General features: G+C 44.0%; 1 protein-coding gene across 1 annotated transcript in view; it reads right to left on the minus strand.

Moving 5' to 3' along the window:
* Positions 1-17,202, minus strand: part of C8A (complement C8 alpha chain) — a 62,340-nt gene that overhangs the window by 7,263 nt on the left and 37,875 nt on the right. Inside the window, exons 8-9 of the mRNA XM_066269079.1 lie at positions 2,291-2,422; positions 998-1,155 (exon numbers count right to left, since the gene is read on the minus strand). Coding sequence (XP_066125176.1) covers positions 998-1,155; positions 2,291-2,422 — 290 coding nt within the window. The remainder of the gene's footprint in view (positions 1-997; positions 1,156-2,290; positions 2,423-17,202) is intronic.

The raw sequence follows: 17,202 nt of genomic DNA on the forward strand, positions 1-17,202 counted from the left end.
ATATAATTTTACTCCCTTTGTGAGGTTAGGGATTTAAGGCAGGATTTCTCAATGTCAGCACTAGTGCTGCTTGGGACTCAGTATTTCTTTGTGGTGGGGACCGTGCTTTGCATTGTGGGATGTTTAGCAGGATCCCTGGCCTCTACTCCCTTGATGCCAGTAGTACCCTCCCAGTTAGGAGAGTCAAAATGTCTTTAGACATTGCCAAATTTCCCCATGGGAACAAAATTGCCCCCAGTGGTTGATAACCATGGCTTAAAGAAATGTACTAGGATCGAAGGAAATGAGAAGTGGACACAAAATACAAAAGTCTGAGATCCAGGTCCTGCTACATATGAGCTCTGTTACCTTAAAGCACTCCAGCACTTGGTGCCTCAGTGTCCTCATCTTTTCAATGGGGGAGAGTCACATTTTCGGTAGGGGTTCAATGTGGTGAAGAGATAAAATCATTTGAACAGGGGCAGCAAATATAGTTAGAGCTTGGGACCACATTCAACCCACAGCTCATTTTGGTATGGCCTTTGAGATAAGAATGGTTTTTATATTTTTAGAAGGTTATAAAAAAAAAAAAGAAGAAAAACTTGTATAATAGAAATGGTACGTGGCCCACAAAGCTTAAAATATTTACTATCTGCTTTTTTACAGAAAATGTTTGCCAACCCCCAATTTAACAGATGTGTTTAAGTCTGATATGGCTAAATATAATACAAATTATTATTTTTTTAAATGTCACCCAATCCTGAAGAAATCCTGGGGCTACTAGTGTGAAACTAGGCACTGACCAGCTATTCTGATTTTGATCTCAGCTTCCCTGCAGCCTAGGTCTAAAGTCACACACTCCCTAGAGTCAGGCGTGGGGAGGACTACCAGGTCAGTGTGCCGTTAACATTTCATCTTGTTCTTCGATGGGCTCATAATGAGAAATATGAAATGATCTGGTCTGTTTCACTTTCATTCCTTGTGGACGTAGAGTTTCTTCAACTGCAAAAAGACTTACCTCAAAATCAATAACAGCAGGATTATACTTTAATGACCTCCCCCAGGAACGATACGAAATGATGCTCGAGTTGTATGCCAAGCCAAGACCCCAGCCAGCACTGCCACCTCGCACCCGAGAAATGATGTCCTTCACAGCTGCGAACTCTTCTTTGGAAGCTATCAAGAGGATAATTGCATTAGCCCATTTCCCGAAAAAGACAAAGGATGGATTCACAAATTGCACTAATGAGGTTTAAGACAAAGTTCATGTGCTGTTCTTAGAGTTGTTTTCCATTCTTCTACCTCGCTTGGCTAACTAACAGGACAAAGCAGAAGAGAAAGGCTGAGATGTAGGAAATAGACCCATCCTCTGGGTTAGAGAAAACAAGGGGAGGACAGCCTAGCCAATGTGGAGGAGGAAGAGGGTAGGAAAACAGATGATAATTCATTTATTCATTCATTCGTGAACATGTCAAATGCTTCTTCAGTGCCTGCTACATGCCAAATTCAGTTAAACAGTGAATGATTCTGTGGGGCTCAGTCAGGGTACAGAGAAAGGCGTGTGGTCAGATCTACAGTAGGGTGGGGGACTGGTCAGGAAGAAAAATGAATGACTGTTTGCTGGGAGCTGGAAAAAGGAGGGGAGGGCATCAGAGAGAAGAGGCGATTTGACTTAAGGTCATGAGGTATGAGTAGCCTCATGAAATGAGAGTAAATTGAACCTGTTTTGTATCTACCTCATCCACCACACTATAAACTGTTTCATCATCCCTGTGTTTGTTGTTGTCTCCCACCTGAAAAAAAAAACTCAATACATGTTTGATGAATGAATGAATGCATGCATGAATACATGAACGCTCATGTTGACTTGTTTAGGAAATGCCACCAAATATTCTCATACTCCAATAATTATTCTTTGAGCTTGGACATGGTAACCAAATTCTCCGCTCTGAAGGACATCTTTCCTCCCTTTGGACTATATACTAATGGGATTTAATCTCAATAATCTATTTTCCAGGTTCTGTCTGTACATTTCTTTCATCCCAGGTCTTAGATCTTTGTCTAGGGCTTGAAATCTAGGAGTGGGTACCTTATAAAGTCATGTATTTCTAAGGTGAACTTAACCCATGGTGGGTTCAAAATTAGAACCAGTATATGTCACTGGCTTGGTGTATTTAGCAGCCATGCAGATTGACCACTGATGGAATGAAATCATTTGGGGTGGGGGCAGGGAATAGTTGCCATGCCCTGATTATATGTCCAAGGAAAAGTCTAGCTTTTATTTTTGGGAGACTCTTTACTAAATACTTACTTTCTTTGCCACCTCCATGACTTTTACACTTTTCTCCAGATAAACCTCCTTCAATTCTTGTGCTGGATGAAAAATCATAACCAATGCCCACAGATCCTCCAAAGCAGTTCTTGATATCTATACTCGTAACACCTGCAGCAGGGACACAAAAATGCAAAATGCTAAGATGCTAAAAGACTTTAAATATGATACAACCATCTCATAGTAGCAAAGGCTAACTTTGGTTTTGGAGTATAAGAGATCTGTGTTAGCCATTAGAGAAATGCAAATCAAAACTGCAATGAGATACAACCTCATACCTGTTAGATTGGCTATTATCAACAAGACAGGTAATAGCAAGTGTTGGAGAGGCTGTGGAGAGGATGGAACCCTCATTCACTGTTGGTAGGAATTTAAACTGGTACAGACGTTCTGGAAGAAAGTATGGTATTACCTCAAAAAATTAAGACTAGAACTACCATATGATCCAGCAATCCTTCTACTGGGTATCTGTCCTCAAAATCTCAAAACCAGTAGTACTCAAAGACACATGTACCCACATGTTCATCACAGCATTATTCACAGTGGCCAAGACATGGAAACAACCAAAGTGTCCCTTGATAGAGGACTGGATAAGAAGATGTGGTACATATATACTATGGAATACTACTCAGCCATAAGAAATTATGACATATTCCCATTTACAACAACATGGATGGACCTTGAGAATATTATACTAAATGAAACAAATAAATCAGAAAAAGCCTAAAAACTATATGATTTCACACATAGATGGGATATAAAACTGAGACTCATGGACGTAGATAAAACTGAAGTAGTTACCTGGGGGAGGGGAGTAAAGAGGGACAAATATATGGTGACAGAAAATGATTTGACTTTGGGTGAAGGGCACACAACACAATCAATAGTTCAAATGTGGTAGAGATGCTTATCTGAAACCTATGTACCCTTACTGAGAAATGTTACTCCATTAGATTTCATTTTTTAAATAAAATAAATAAGGGGGGAAAAAGTTTTTTAACCCAATGTCAGTGTTCTCTTCTGTATGGTTCCAGCCCCAATAATTCCCGAAATAAGAAGGACTATGTGTTGCACATACCAGTTTCTCAAAAATGCTAGTTTTGTTTCCTTTGCACGTGCTCCTGTGGGCCTCCAGGGGGCAGCGAGTCTCATCGACCCCCTCCACCCCGGTGCCTTGCACGGTGCCTAGCCCATTTCCACCTTGCAATCTTGCACGGGTTGCCCCTTCCCCTGTCCCTTTCTCCATCTTTCCTAAGTCGACTCAAACGTCATTTACTCCATGAAGCATTTTTTGGATCGGGATATGTTCCTCTTTCTTCATAGCTACCGATGTGCTTTTCTTGCACCTGAACAATCCTTTTTGCCCAGGTTCTCCTTGTACCTCAGAGAGACTGGAGTTCAGTTAGAGGATGGAGACATTGCCAAGGGGAGTGTGCCTGCCTTCCGGCCCCAGCAGAACCGTGAGTCCCACTGCAGCAGTCTCCGTACGTGTCTCCATCTCTGTATCTGTCCCACTGAGGAACTTGCATTTAGCAGATGAGCAGCCTGATTCTCAAAGCAGTAGGCCATTTTGCCCTGATCCGTAGCCTGTAAATGAATAGACCTGGGCTTCCATCCTCCGTTCAGCCTGGCAATCTATGGCTAGAGAAGCCGTTTGAAGCAAGGCAGTGGCCATTGCTGCAGTTCCACTCTTTCTGCAGCCAAGGTGTTCCCAAGGTTGTGAAGTGGAGTTTGTATTTTTGAAATATTATTACTTTCAAATAATTGCAACTATATAATGGTTACTACCAGTTATTATATTATTCTAACAACTACAAAGGAAAAATCAGGGCTATAATTCAGTTGAGCTGAGTATTAGATTGAGTGTTTTCAAGGGAGTGCTCAGCAACAAACTTTACCTGCCTGCATCCCATTAAACTGCAAACTCTGTGAGTTCAAGTTCATTGACCACTCTCGTCAGCACAGCAGTGTGGTGCCTGCATGGAGGAGGAGTTCAGCAACTATTTTCAGCATAATGACTGACGAATGAGAAAAATGAGTGAGTAAATGAATGCCCTGAGTCCTTTGTAAGGGCTTCTGGTAGAAAGAATCGTAGATATCAGAAATCCCGAATTCAAACCTCAGTCACTCAGATGAATGGATAAAAAATTGTGAATGTGTATACATGTATGTAATTGAATATTATTCAGCCTTAAAAAATAAAAAAGGCCCTATCATTGACAGCAACCTGAATGAACCTGAACATTGTACTAAGTGGAATAAGCCAGACATAAAAAGAAAAAGACTGCATGATCTCACTTACATGTGAAATCTAAAAAAGTCATATGTACACAGAGAGAGAGAGAGAGAGAGAGAGAGAGAGAGAGAATAGTCGTGGCCAGGAACCAAGAGGAGGAGATAAATGCTGGTCAAAGGGAACAAACGGGAAATCCGCAGAGAGAGTAGTCTCCCTCACACCCACACTAAAGGTGGCTATGTGAGAAAACACGTGAATTAGCTTGACTGTAGTAATCACTTCACTTTGTATCCATATATCAAATTGTCATGTTGTAGACCTTAAATATACACACATTGTATTTTAAAAGAAAGCAAAACAGAACAAAACAAATTTCCAGTCACTGACACCCTAGATGAGCTCAGAAGGGACCCATGATCTCACTGGGCCTCAGCTCCCATCTGGTGGAGAGAAGCTGTTGGACTGGAGTGTCCCCAAGGCCCCTCTGGCTGCAGCCCACTGTGACTCCGCGCATGCGAGTTTCTGAGTAACTCCGCGCTGACAGCGCCGGGGGGAAGGGATGTTTTAAGTACCAGCACTCAGAGCCCGGCAAAGGGCTTCTTCTACCATTTCTGTTCAAGCACTTTTAATTTTTAATGCATTACTAATTGGGGAAGATTTAGCATATTTAATTGTTTTGATTAAAAAATGCTTCAACAGAGATAAACAAAAGTGGATGAAAGGAATTCATGGGCAGGCGCCAGAGTGATTACTTAGGTGAGTGGTGGAGTGCTGCCGAATTAAAGCGACAGGACTGGCTGATTCATGGGGCTGCAGGTCGCCTGCGAAGCGATTATGCTCATGAGGGTCGCTGACAGCCCGCCCCTGTGCTGCGGGGAGGAGAACCCAGCAGCTTGATTTGAAAAGCACTGCTCAACTGCAAAGAATTACTTTCCAAGGACCCTGAAGTAGGTGCCAGTCCGAAAGGGCGGGTCTGTGACTTCACGATACAGTGTGAGAGGTAAAAGTGTCCTTAGACACCTAGCCCTCACTTCTCGTTTTTAGTTGTGATGCCCTACATTCATAAAGGTTAATTATCTTGTGTGAGGCCATACAGCTAAAACACGGTGGGGGTTCAGAGTCAAACTCAAGTCTGTCTTGTCTAGAAGCCTGGGGTATTGTCACTAATTTCAGTTATTGCATCAGACTACAGAACTCTGCTGGCAGACAAAAGATCTAGTAAGTACCTACTGTGTACCAGCCCCAGTGGCACATTGTGTGTTGGGCAATGTAGACAGGGTGAGAACAAAATTAATAGGAATAATTAGGTAGCCTGGAGAAGCCAGCAGGTGTGGACAACATATTAAATGTAGACTAATTTATATCCGAGAATTGCTTGTTTCAGAATACCAGGGCTACAAGAGGAGTCTCTCTGGAAGCCATGGGGGAGGCCAAACCCGAGCTGTCTGCAGAGCGCCCGTGGAAATGCAGGACCAGTGAGCTGGAGTAGGGGCAGAGGAGCTCAAAGGTAGTTCCAAAATCTAAGACAGAACCAGAGAGAGGAAGCCAAGAGCAGAGGGGGCAGCGGTGAGGGAAGGAGAGAAAGGTCTGGAGCAATCGTGTAGCACTTGTCCAGATGGGCGTGTAGCTAGCTGGATTCACTGTGTTTATAAAACCAGGCAATGCTCTGTCAGGGCTCTGCCCCCATCTCAGCAGGCTCGACACTTTAGATGTCAGCTTTGGACCAGATCGCACTGGCTTTTGAACACATTGAACTCTGGAGTTGATGATTCCTAAGCCTGGCTCCACATTGAGATCATCTGAGTGCTTATTAAAAATACAGGTTCCTGGGCCCTGCCTCTGTCAATGCTGAGTCTGTATTTCTGAGTAATCAGTGATCTGTATTTCAAATGTGATTCATTACAGGTGATTCCCATGCAGGGTACCTGGGACCAGACCTTGAGTCCCATGGTCCTACAGAGACCCCCTGGTGGCCTGCTGCAGAGCGCTGGCCTCTGCTCTATCTCGCCAAAGCCTTTGTCAATGATATGGACTTCGTGGAAGGCTTATTGTAGCTTACCTAGAAAAAGACACTGGGAAAAACCAAGGATAATTCAGATAAAAAATCAGGATCCAAAAAGGCCTCAGGAAGCTGGATGGACAGACAGACTAAGCATAGAAAAATGCATTTCACTTGGGAAAGTAGTAATATCCTGCCCTGGAGACAAAATACCAGTGCACGAGCTCAGTAAGGAATAGGAACCACAGCAGAGAAAAAGACAAGGCCATCATTTTAGATAACTTGCACCTCAGTTGAGTAATGAAACCAGGTGAATATCACAAGCAGTAAAGTAAAGGAGGGGTAATCTCTCTCTACGCAGGTTAGAAAAGCTCAGAGCCTGGAGGAAAGTTCTGAGAGCCACACTTTTAAAAGGAAGTAAGAAAAAGGACATTTATTGGACATTATTCAGCCTTAAAAAAGAAGGAAATGTGGCCATATGCAACAACATGGCCAAACCTGAGGACACTTTGTTACGTGAAATGGGCCAGGCACAGAAGGACAAGTGTGTCCCAATTCCACTTAGATGAGGTATGTAAAATAGTCACACTCATTGAATCAGAGAGGAGAATGGTAGGTGCCAGAGCCTGAGGGATGTGGAATAAGGGTTGCTGATCAGCAGACATAAAGTTTAAGTTTTGCAAGATGAGTAAGTCCTAGATATCTGTGCAACATTGTCCCTGGAATTAACAATAAGATAGTATACATTTAAATTCTTGTTAAAAAAAAAAGTAGAGACTGATTGGAGAAGAATAAGCATAAGGATGATGAAGGTACCCTGACCAGATGGCTCAATTGGTTAGAGCATCGTCCCGAAGCACAGAGGTTGCTAGTTTGATCCCCAGGCAGAGCACATACAAGAACAGATTGATGTTCCTCTCTCTCTCTCTCTCTCTCTCTCTCTCTCTCTCTCTCCTTTCCTGACTCTCTAAAATCAATAAACATTTTTTAAAAACCGATGAAGAGGGTGAGGAAATTCAAAGCCATTTCCTTTTGGGAATGTCTGAAGGGGTGGGGGATGTTCACGTGAACAAGGGAGGAAAGATCTCTCTCTAGGAGGGACCAGTGGACCTGGATTCAGCTCCAGAGAGTTGTCTTCAAGAAGAGGAACTAGGCTTTTTGTGTGGTCACATGGGAAAGAGCAAGGACCAAAAGGACAGAAGCTCCGGAAACATGGATTTAGACTCAACATAAGATAGATTGTCATGACGGTCAGAGGCCAAGGAGATTCGAGTTGTTTCCTAAGGCAGGGAGCTCCCCATACTTGGAGGGCATCAAGCAGAGGCTGGCTGTGTGCCTTTGAGAGGCACAGGGGAAGGGTTTGAGGAACTGACCAGTGGTCTTTTAAGGTCTCCTCTAAAATCAAGTTTTTTTCACCTTTAAGAACACACTAGAACACCCGAAGAACATGTGAGACAACTTTGATATGTCCTTGGTGGTTTCTCTCTGTGTGCCAGACATCTGGAAAACAGAGGATCAAGGGGAGTGCTTGCTCTCAGTGAGCTTACGGCAGACAAGTCACCAGACAAGTGTGTACTGTGTGATGAGGACTGACAGAGGCAGCAGGGTCAAGACAGCTCTCCTTGGGGACCGGAGGGAGGATTCCAGAGGCAAGTCTGAAAGGATGAGTAGGGACTGGCCAGACAAAGCAAGGAAGACATTGAGTGTGTAGGGAGACCACGAGAAGGCCTTGTGTCCCCAGCAGCGAGATTCTGCTCAGAGAGGCCAATATGACTAAACTCAAGAGTGGAAAAAAAAAAAAAAAGAGAGGCAAATCAGTCAAAGAAGTACTGGGAGATCCCTGTGTCACTTCCCACTTACGGCAGGTCCCAAGAGGAGCTGCTGGGCCTGCCTGGCAGGCCAGGAGCCTAGAGGACCGCCTCTGGCCACCCCGTCTGCGGCTTGTTTCCCACCTGGCCATGGCTGTGATGAGGTGCGGGAGTTGTCCTCACGCCGCTGCGGAGGCGCGCAGAGGCAGAACCAGGCAGCTTGACTTCCGAGGTGGCAGAACGCAGCTCGTTTCTGTCATCCCTTAGATTAAAAGCATCAGGTGGAAACCAGCAGGTGTAATGCATTATTTATCTCTCTGCAACAAACAAATGCCATTCTGGATGCTGTGATTTATCTGCTGTGTTGTTTTGCTACATTGGTTGAGCCCAAAGACAGCCTCAGCATGGAAAGGAAGAATCATCTGGTCTAGTTCATGTCTTAACATTGGGAAAGATGACTGGAGTCTGTGGTTGGATGAGCTGGGAAGTGTTAGCTAATTTATCTGCTCTCTCTGGGCTTCTGCTCATCCATTCAAAGCCATGCTTTTCCCCAACCACCTGGAAATGATAGCACAAGCACCTCTGTACCTTTGCATGTGCTGTTCCCTCTGACTACAAAGTCCCCCATACTTCTTTCATTGAGTTTCTCCACTCAGCTCTAGAAAACCTTCCCTCTCTCCTGAGGGCCCTGTCTGTGTCCCCACAATATCCCTTTGTGGGCCCCACAGAGCCACCAGCGTATCTGAAGCTTGCCTCCAGCGTAGTATTTAGTATGTGCTAGTAATTGTCAATGTCTTGGTCTGGTCTTCCCATTGTACCACAAACTTATAAAGTCATCTCTTGGGTTTACAAGGCTCAGCATAGAGCCTGGCATGTGCCAAGCCTTCAGGAGTGCTCAGGGACGGGCTGATGCCAACGATCTCGACAACACCTCTAAAATGTTGGAGAGTCACAGGTCTTCTTTTGGTTGACAATACAAATCACATCTTTGTAATATCTCATGCTTGATTAAGAGTTAATAGTTTTAAAACACTTTCATCTGCGTTATCTCATTGGAGGCTTGCCACAATCTTACAGGGCCAGAAGGACTTACCCATTTTACAGGCTTATGAGTTGCAAAAGGCAGCAGTTATGTGGGGTTAAAAGTGTGAACTCTGGAGTCAGAGTTCTACCATTCACTTCTAGTGTGGCTTGGGGGAAGTTACTGCACCTTTCTGGGCCTCATTTTCTCCCATTTGTAAGACAGGGGTGATAATACTTTCTACACATAAGTCCCTAAGAACAGTGTCTGACATAATAGAATGTCAACAGATCTTAGTTATTATAGTTAGACAACCTGCCCAATTCCATGATTACAAAGTGTGAGAATAAAGGTTTGATGTCAGGCAGGCTACACCCAAACTCGGTGCACATCCCATTTCTTCACATTAGTGCTACTCTGAGAGGGATGTTCACCACATGGCATGAATAGCCGAGGCCTTACCCAGCCCCTCATTCCATGACCACCTCATTTCACAAAGCAGCTCAGAGACAGAACCCACACTCCCGATGGGCAATGTTGGGAATGCAATCTCAGGTCCCCCACCTGCCTGACCGGGGGCTCTCTTCAGAGACCCTGGCACTTAGAGATGATTTCTGTCATGACAAGAGGTAGTAGAGTTGGGGGCCAGGCTCTGAAATGGAGACAGCCTGAGCTGGAATTCACCATGCTCACTTACTATCTGAGCAAATCATTTAACCTCTCTATGCCACAGTTTTCTCATCATAAGATGGGGTTTTTGATAGCGTCTACCTCACTGGGGAGTTAAATGAGGGGAGTTAAATGATTTAAGCCTTGCCATGGACAGTGCTGGGGACAGTGCCTGGCTCAGAACTATTATAGTAATAATGGTCCAATACTGCTATCATTGCTGTTGCAGAAATGCTGCAGCCTACTAGATGGGGCTCTTTATTCCTGATTCTGAATCTGGAAACTTAGAGAATGAGGGAGGCTGAGAAGTGTGTAAAACACATTTTCTTCATGTGTCCGCAGTATGAGCTCATCAACCGTGAGTGAAGGAGAGCCAGGGAACACCCACATTTCATAAGGATCACTAAGTGCTAAGTGAAGCTTTTCCATGTCACTTGACAGTCATATACATCACTCCATAGGCAGGTACAGTTATTCCCATTTTAGAGATGAGTAGAGGCTTAGATAGTTTAAGTCATGTGCCCACCATTATACAATAAGTAAATAGTAGGACTGGGATTGAACCAAAGTATGTGTCCAAAGCCCATCTTCTCCATGACCCATTGTGTCACTTATGGGAGAGAGAGCTCAGGGTAACTCTGGGAGTATATCTGACATCACACCTTTTCTCCTTTAAGGCTGAGGCTGTTTTGAATGATAAAGGTGGAATTTAAAACCAAGACAAAAATCAGAAGGATGGTAGTGAGTGTCTCTGAATTCTGTGTGTATGCAAATGACTTAAGGGGAGTGGGGACAGAGCCAAGACACCAGGAGCCTGTCAGTCAATCAATACCATCCATCTCTGTGAAGCCTGGTTGTCATGGTAACTGGGGATAAAGCCTGGAGCCTGTTAGACTCTAGCGCCTGTCTGTTCAGGGTGACTGGCTGTTTAGCAGGCACAGCAAAAGACCTGCTGGGCCAGCTCAGACTTAGCCATGAATATAAGGTCCTTCACAATCAGGTGCCTGCTCACCTCACTGTCCAATCTCTTTAAGAATCCAACCTTGATTCTGCAGGAAAGCTCCATAGGATGCCCAACATATGCAGGCTTGGGTTCTGAACCTGCTAGGGAGACACTGAGCCTCTACTGTGGGCGACCCCAGCCTCTGGGTAGAACTGGGAGCACACCAGTAACAAGCTGCGTGACGGCACAGGCCGTCGCAGAAGTGTGATGCGTAGAGCTAAACCCGAGTGCACTGAAGCACCTAAAACTGGCTCCCAGCCTAGGACCGGGGAGACAGGAAGACTGCCTGGAAGAATCCTATCTATGTAGAGGCCAAGGATAAGGCAGCATTAGCCAGATGAAGAAGAGAGGGAGAGGGGAGGAGAACTTAATTCCATGTAGAGGGAGAGCAACATGTTCCTTATTGTAGTGCCCCAAGGGGAAAGTGAGTACAATTAAGTGGAAGAACCAGCAAGTAGCTCAGTATTGAGCCTAGTGTTGAGCAATGGGGCTGGAGGGCTGAGCAGGGCCAGCACGTGCTCACTGAATGCTGGCCCTCTTGACCAGTTGGAGGGCTGAGCAGGGCCAGCACGTGCTCACTGAATGCTGGCCCTCTTGACCAGTGGCCGGGACCAGAGGCGGATTTAGTGGCGGGCACACCAGGCATGCGCCCTGGGCCCTGACTTCTGAAGGGCCCTGCAAAACCCCAACTTGACACTTTTTTCTAATGTAAGAGGCCCAATATTACCTTCTGTGCCTAGGGCCTCAATCGACCTTAATCCGCTTCTGGCCAGGACCCTCCCGTCTTCATGCGCACCTTTGCACAGCTCCAGCGGCTTGCCATCCTGTAGCGTGTCATCCTCTCTGTGGCTCCTTGGCGGCCAGCACTGACTCCACTTCTAGGTTACTGATACCATCACTCTTCCTGCCGCCACCCAGCCACAGGGTTGCTCTCGCATATGCGCTGGCCAAGGGGCAAGCCCGGGCACAACAGAGTCTGACCTTGGGGTGAACCTGGGCACTTGTCTCCTACTCCTCACCCTCACCCATGTGCTGCCTCAGCCACTCTCCCAAAACTCTCTCTGCTTAGAAAGCCCCAGCTCCCTCCTGCACCAGACAAGCTCCTACTCCTACTGATTGCGGAAGAGCCGGTTTGAATGCCTTTGGAGTCTAGAAAATGGGGAGGGAAGCAAGGTGGTTGATCCCTCCTTTGTGCTTCTACTGTATTTATTTCTATGCAAGCATTTGTCACATTGCATTATTCTGAGCTTCCAACTCACCACGTGTTTCTCCAGGGCTGGGATCTGTGTGTTTCATCCCTGTGTCCCCAGAAATCATGTGTTCTCAGTGAATAGTCACTGGATGAGTGGGTGGATGGGAATTAGGTGATTTTGAAAAGGGTTTTCCTCAGAGATTGTTTTCTGCCTCCTACTTTAGGTAACAAGGGAACAAATATTTAAATATATATAAATGTGATGGAAAATATGAGAAATTTGAGGGATTTGAATTATACGTCGGTCCCACCCCAGTTACTCTCCATACACCGCTTAATCGTCTGGGCTGCTTCTGTGTCCTTCTCATAAATGGATAGGAAATACACAGCCCAGAGGCCATTGTTCCCTGATCTCCTGCCTCTGACAGGCATCACTGATTGATCATAGCACTTCCTGGCTGAGCCCCTATCTGGTGGCATAACCCTCAACTCAGCAGTCTCAGTAGCATTTGCTACTAAAACCACCTGCTCTCTCCGGCGTAGACCCTTCTTCCGGCCCACAAGTCTCTGAGGCCCGCCTCTTTCAATGGCATGGGTGCTAGAGCACCAGGCTTTCTCCTGGCTCTGGGACTATCTCTAACCACCACACTGGTCACAAGCTGGTCAGTTTTACCTTTTTCTTTCTCAATTGATTGATTTTAGAGAGATAGAGAAAAGCCTGCATCTGTTCTTGCACTTAGCCGGGCATTCATCGGTCGCTTCCGTATGCACTCTGACTGGGGACTAAATCCACAGCATTGGTGTTTCGGGACAACGCTCTTAACTACCTGAGCTAACCGGCCAGGGCTCCTGGTCAGTTTTACCTTTCACAGTTCTCCCAGTGACATTTCCCAATCCATGGCTCAAAATGACCCAAAATGTAGTTAGGGATGCCCATTGAATATGAGATTCCCTTAATTACTTTTAAAACCTGGCTTTAACCATGTTCAAGGTGATCACAAGCAGTGTAGTGTTTTCTAAAGAGAAGAGAAAGTGTACCACAAGTGGTATCCAATGCACCGCGAGAAGCACTGAGCTGGGAATTACAAGTCCTCACTTCAAACCTCACTCTGCTTGCAACCAGTGGTGTCACCTGGGCCACGCCATTTCCCCCTCAGTGCCTGTTTCATCCTATTTGTGAAATAGGGACAGCCGTCAAACACAGCTCGGAGCACTGCCAAGAGGCTCAATGGGATCGTGTACATGGAAAGACTGAGCTGCTGCCGCCACAGGGTGAGAGTCAGTGAACCTTGCTCTTTCACCCTATTTGCATAAACTGGTTCATTGTATGAGATGTCCTACACCTGTCTTGACAGTTACTACTTAGATCTGCCTCTAGCTTTCTCCCTTGCCTACCTTCCTGTGGTTAATTTTATGTATCAATTTGAATGGACCATGATTTTGTCCAGCTGGTTGGTCCAACATCATCCTGCGTGCCCTGTAAGGGTGTTTTTTTTTTTTTTTTTTTTTTTATGAGATCAACAGTAAAATCAATAGTAAAGCAGATTGCTCCCCTAATGTGAGTGGGCTTCACCCAATCAGGTGAAGTCCCAAATCAAACAAAAAGGCTTACCCTTCCCTGAGTAAGGGAGGATGTTTCCTACTTGACTGCCTTTAAAATTGAACCATGGCTTTTTTCCTGCTTTGGAACATGAACTGAAACATGTGTCCCAAGCCAGCTGACTGCAGATCTTGAGACTTGTCAGACGTCATAATTGTCTGAGCCAGTTTCTTAAAGTAAATCTCTTTACCTATACATGGAGTGTATATATACATATCCTATTGGTTCTCTGAAAACAATTCATTACAATCCCAACTAATAGTACACTTCCTAATGCCCTCCATATGGCTATCGCTGATTTTCCTGCATTTAAAGTGATTCAATACATATAATCAGCGAGTGCAGTTGGTTAAGACAGTATTTTTAATACTTTTTTGACTACTCTCAAAAGTAAGCAATATATTTTATATCATGATCCAGCCCACACATATCCAGCTGAAATAAGTTTCAATACTTGACCATATTGGTGTGATGCAATTCATATTTTCATCCTATCATATCGTGTTTCATTTTGTTAAATGCTGGTCATGACCCACTGGATTTCATTTATAATCTACTAATGGGCTGTGGCCTGAAGTTTGAAAAATCCTAGGTAAACATCTCTGAGATGTAGCATGTTTGTTAAAATCATAGGTTCTTGAGTTTGACCCCTGGCTCCTCCAATTAATAGCAATGTGACTTTGGGCAAGTTACTTAACATTGCAAAACTTCATTTCTTCATTTGTAAATTGGGGATCCTAGTATCCTCTTCAAAGTTCTTTCCAGAGGATTAAATGAGATAGTGCATTTAAAGTGCTTTATCCAGTGTCTGCCACATAGTAAAATGCTAAGTAAATGTTGGCTGCCTTAACCACCACTGCTGGGATCTAAGTAGTGGTGGGATCCAACGGTTCACACTGGTTCAGCAGAACTTATACCTAATTTTTTTGTTGAGTTCGGCAAACTGGTTATTAAAATAGCACTTGTAAGCAGGGTTCTCTATAAGATGGGGGCCTGGGCAGCCACCCAATGTGGAAATCACAGATTTACATTTCTTCCTCTTCTTTTTTTTTTTTGTATGTTTCTGTAGTGAGAAGCAGGGAGACAGACAGATTCCTGCATGCACCTGACCGGAATCCACCTGGCATACCCACTAGAGGGCGATGCTCTGACCCATCTGGGATGTTGCTCTGCTGTAGCCAGAGCCATTCTAGCACCTGATGCAGAGGCCATGGAGCCATCCTCAGTGCCCAGGCCAACTTTGCTCCAATGGACCCTTGGCTGCGGGAGGGGAAGAGAGAGATAGAGAGAAAGGAGAGGAGGGAGGGTGGAGAAGCAGATGGGTGCTTCTCCTGTGTGCCCTGGCCGGGAATCGAATCTGGGACTTCCATACGCCAGGCTGATGCTCTACCACTGAGCCAACCAGCCAGGGCCATTCCTTCCTTTTTTAACATTCATCTGCACAACAGCATATTCTAAGCACCTGTAGTAATGTTCATTCCGTCTATAGGTGAAAATATTTGATGGAACTATGCTTGTAATATTTATTATTTATTTCATAAAACTCATTATATCTTTGATGAAATACTACATTCTAATTACCTCACAGTTATTACTTCAGTAAACAATCATATAATATAAAGAGAAAAAGTGCCAAACAACCCCGGGGGTGACAAGCTGTCATTTGTGTCAGCTTTATGTTATACCCCAAATTCCCCAAAATATTATGAGTGTGCTGGTGTTCCCAAATAGTGAAACCAATAGGAAGCTAGGACACAGTGAACCAGTAGCAATATAGATTTCAAGGGTATCTTTTCACCCATTTTGGAATCCGTGGAAGAATGCTCACTGCTTTCCCATGACAAACAGGTTTGTCATACACATTATTCAATCATATTTAATGGGCATAGCCTATGCCATTTATTAATTCAGCCTAGAAATTTTCATTAAGTATCAATAAAATAAAGAAAATGTATATTACATTAATATTTTTTGTTAATATTTTAAAACTCTTTCTTATAACATAAGCTAGTTTTATGTACCTCTTTTATTGTTCTTATTTAAGTACTAAATGCATGAAATAATAAACTACCTTTTAGTATATATATTTTTATACTTAAAATGGTCATTAGGGCAGAGAACCAGTTGTTAAATTATTTGAATCCCACCACTGGGCCTAAGCCTCTGGTATATAGTATCAGAATGAAGGATGTAATGTGTGAGTAAATGTGTAGGCTGATAAATACTTGGGAAACACACAAACTGTACATCACAAGACATTGATTCTAACTGAATCATGTTGAGCAGTTTACTTAGCTCTTTGGACTTCAGCTATCTGTCTATAAAATTGGGAAAAATAATCCAATTTCTCCTAGGCTATTGTAAAGACCTTCTTGAATACCAGATGTGAATATATTATACTTTACCAATATTAGGAGTTAGTATATGTAAATATATTTTATGAAAGCCAAATATTTATGTTCACTCTTAAGTACAATGAATAAAAAATAAATAAATTGTTACTTCATTTTAGGTAGTAACCAACTTGGCTATCCATGTGATAAATCATCCCTAACCATAATCCAGATGATTATGACAATGAAAAACCCCATTACTTGCCTTAAACCCTCAGTGAGAGGAACCACGTTGGTGTCTAGATGGTGCTTACACACTAAGTGTTTCTTGCACGAAAAGCTAAATGAATGAATGAACAAAGGAAGAGAAGGAAGAAGAAGAGAGTGTAGAAGTGTAATTAACATAAACTTTGGAGAGATTTTGTGTCCCTGTGGCTTTTTCTACTGTGTGTTAGGTGATAGACCAGCTGGTTCAAGGACTCTCGCTGAAAGGTGACAATTAGGCTGAATGTACTGTGCCCTCGCTGCAAGGGTCTTTCCCAGGGTCACAGTTTTCTGGCATCTATCAAGGGGAGGAATGATGGAAGGCAGGCACAGATTTGGGCAGAGTTGTTAACACCGAGTTGAAAGATAGTGATAAGAATTCAAAGTGACCTTGATGAATGGGAAGAGCAGTTCCTCCAAACCTGGATGAATCTCTCAAGACAGAAATGAATGACCTTGATCAAAATATGGGCAGGTGGAGAAGGAGGCATGATTGCTGGGGCTCCAAGTCTACCGCAGAAGCATTGGCCACAGTGGGCTGGGCAGGATGATAATGATTTCCTTTCCACTTGAACAATGTTTCAGAGCTGACCAATTGCAGATCTCTGTGAGATGGGTCATCTTATTATGCTCACTTTACAGATGAGAGGAGAGTTAATATTATAGAGTTAACTGGAAAGCTGGGACTAATAAACCTGTGGTATTAATAACACCAACATAGCACAGCAATAATAAGTACCATTTTTTAACTCTTATTACATGCCAG

Source organism: Saccopteryx bilineata, chromosome 3 (assembly GCF_036850765.1).
Source record: "Saccopteryx bilineata isolate mSacBil1 chromosome 3, mSacBil1_pri_phased_curated, whole genome shotgun sequence".
NCBI lineage: Eukaryota > Metazoa > Chordata > Mammalia > Chiroptera > Emballonuridae > Saccopteryx > Saccopteryx bilineata.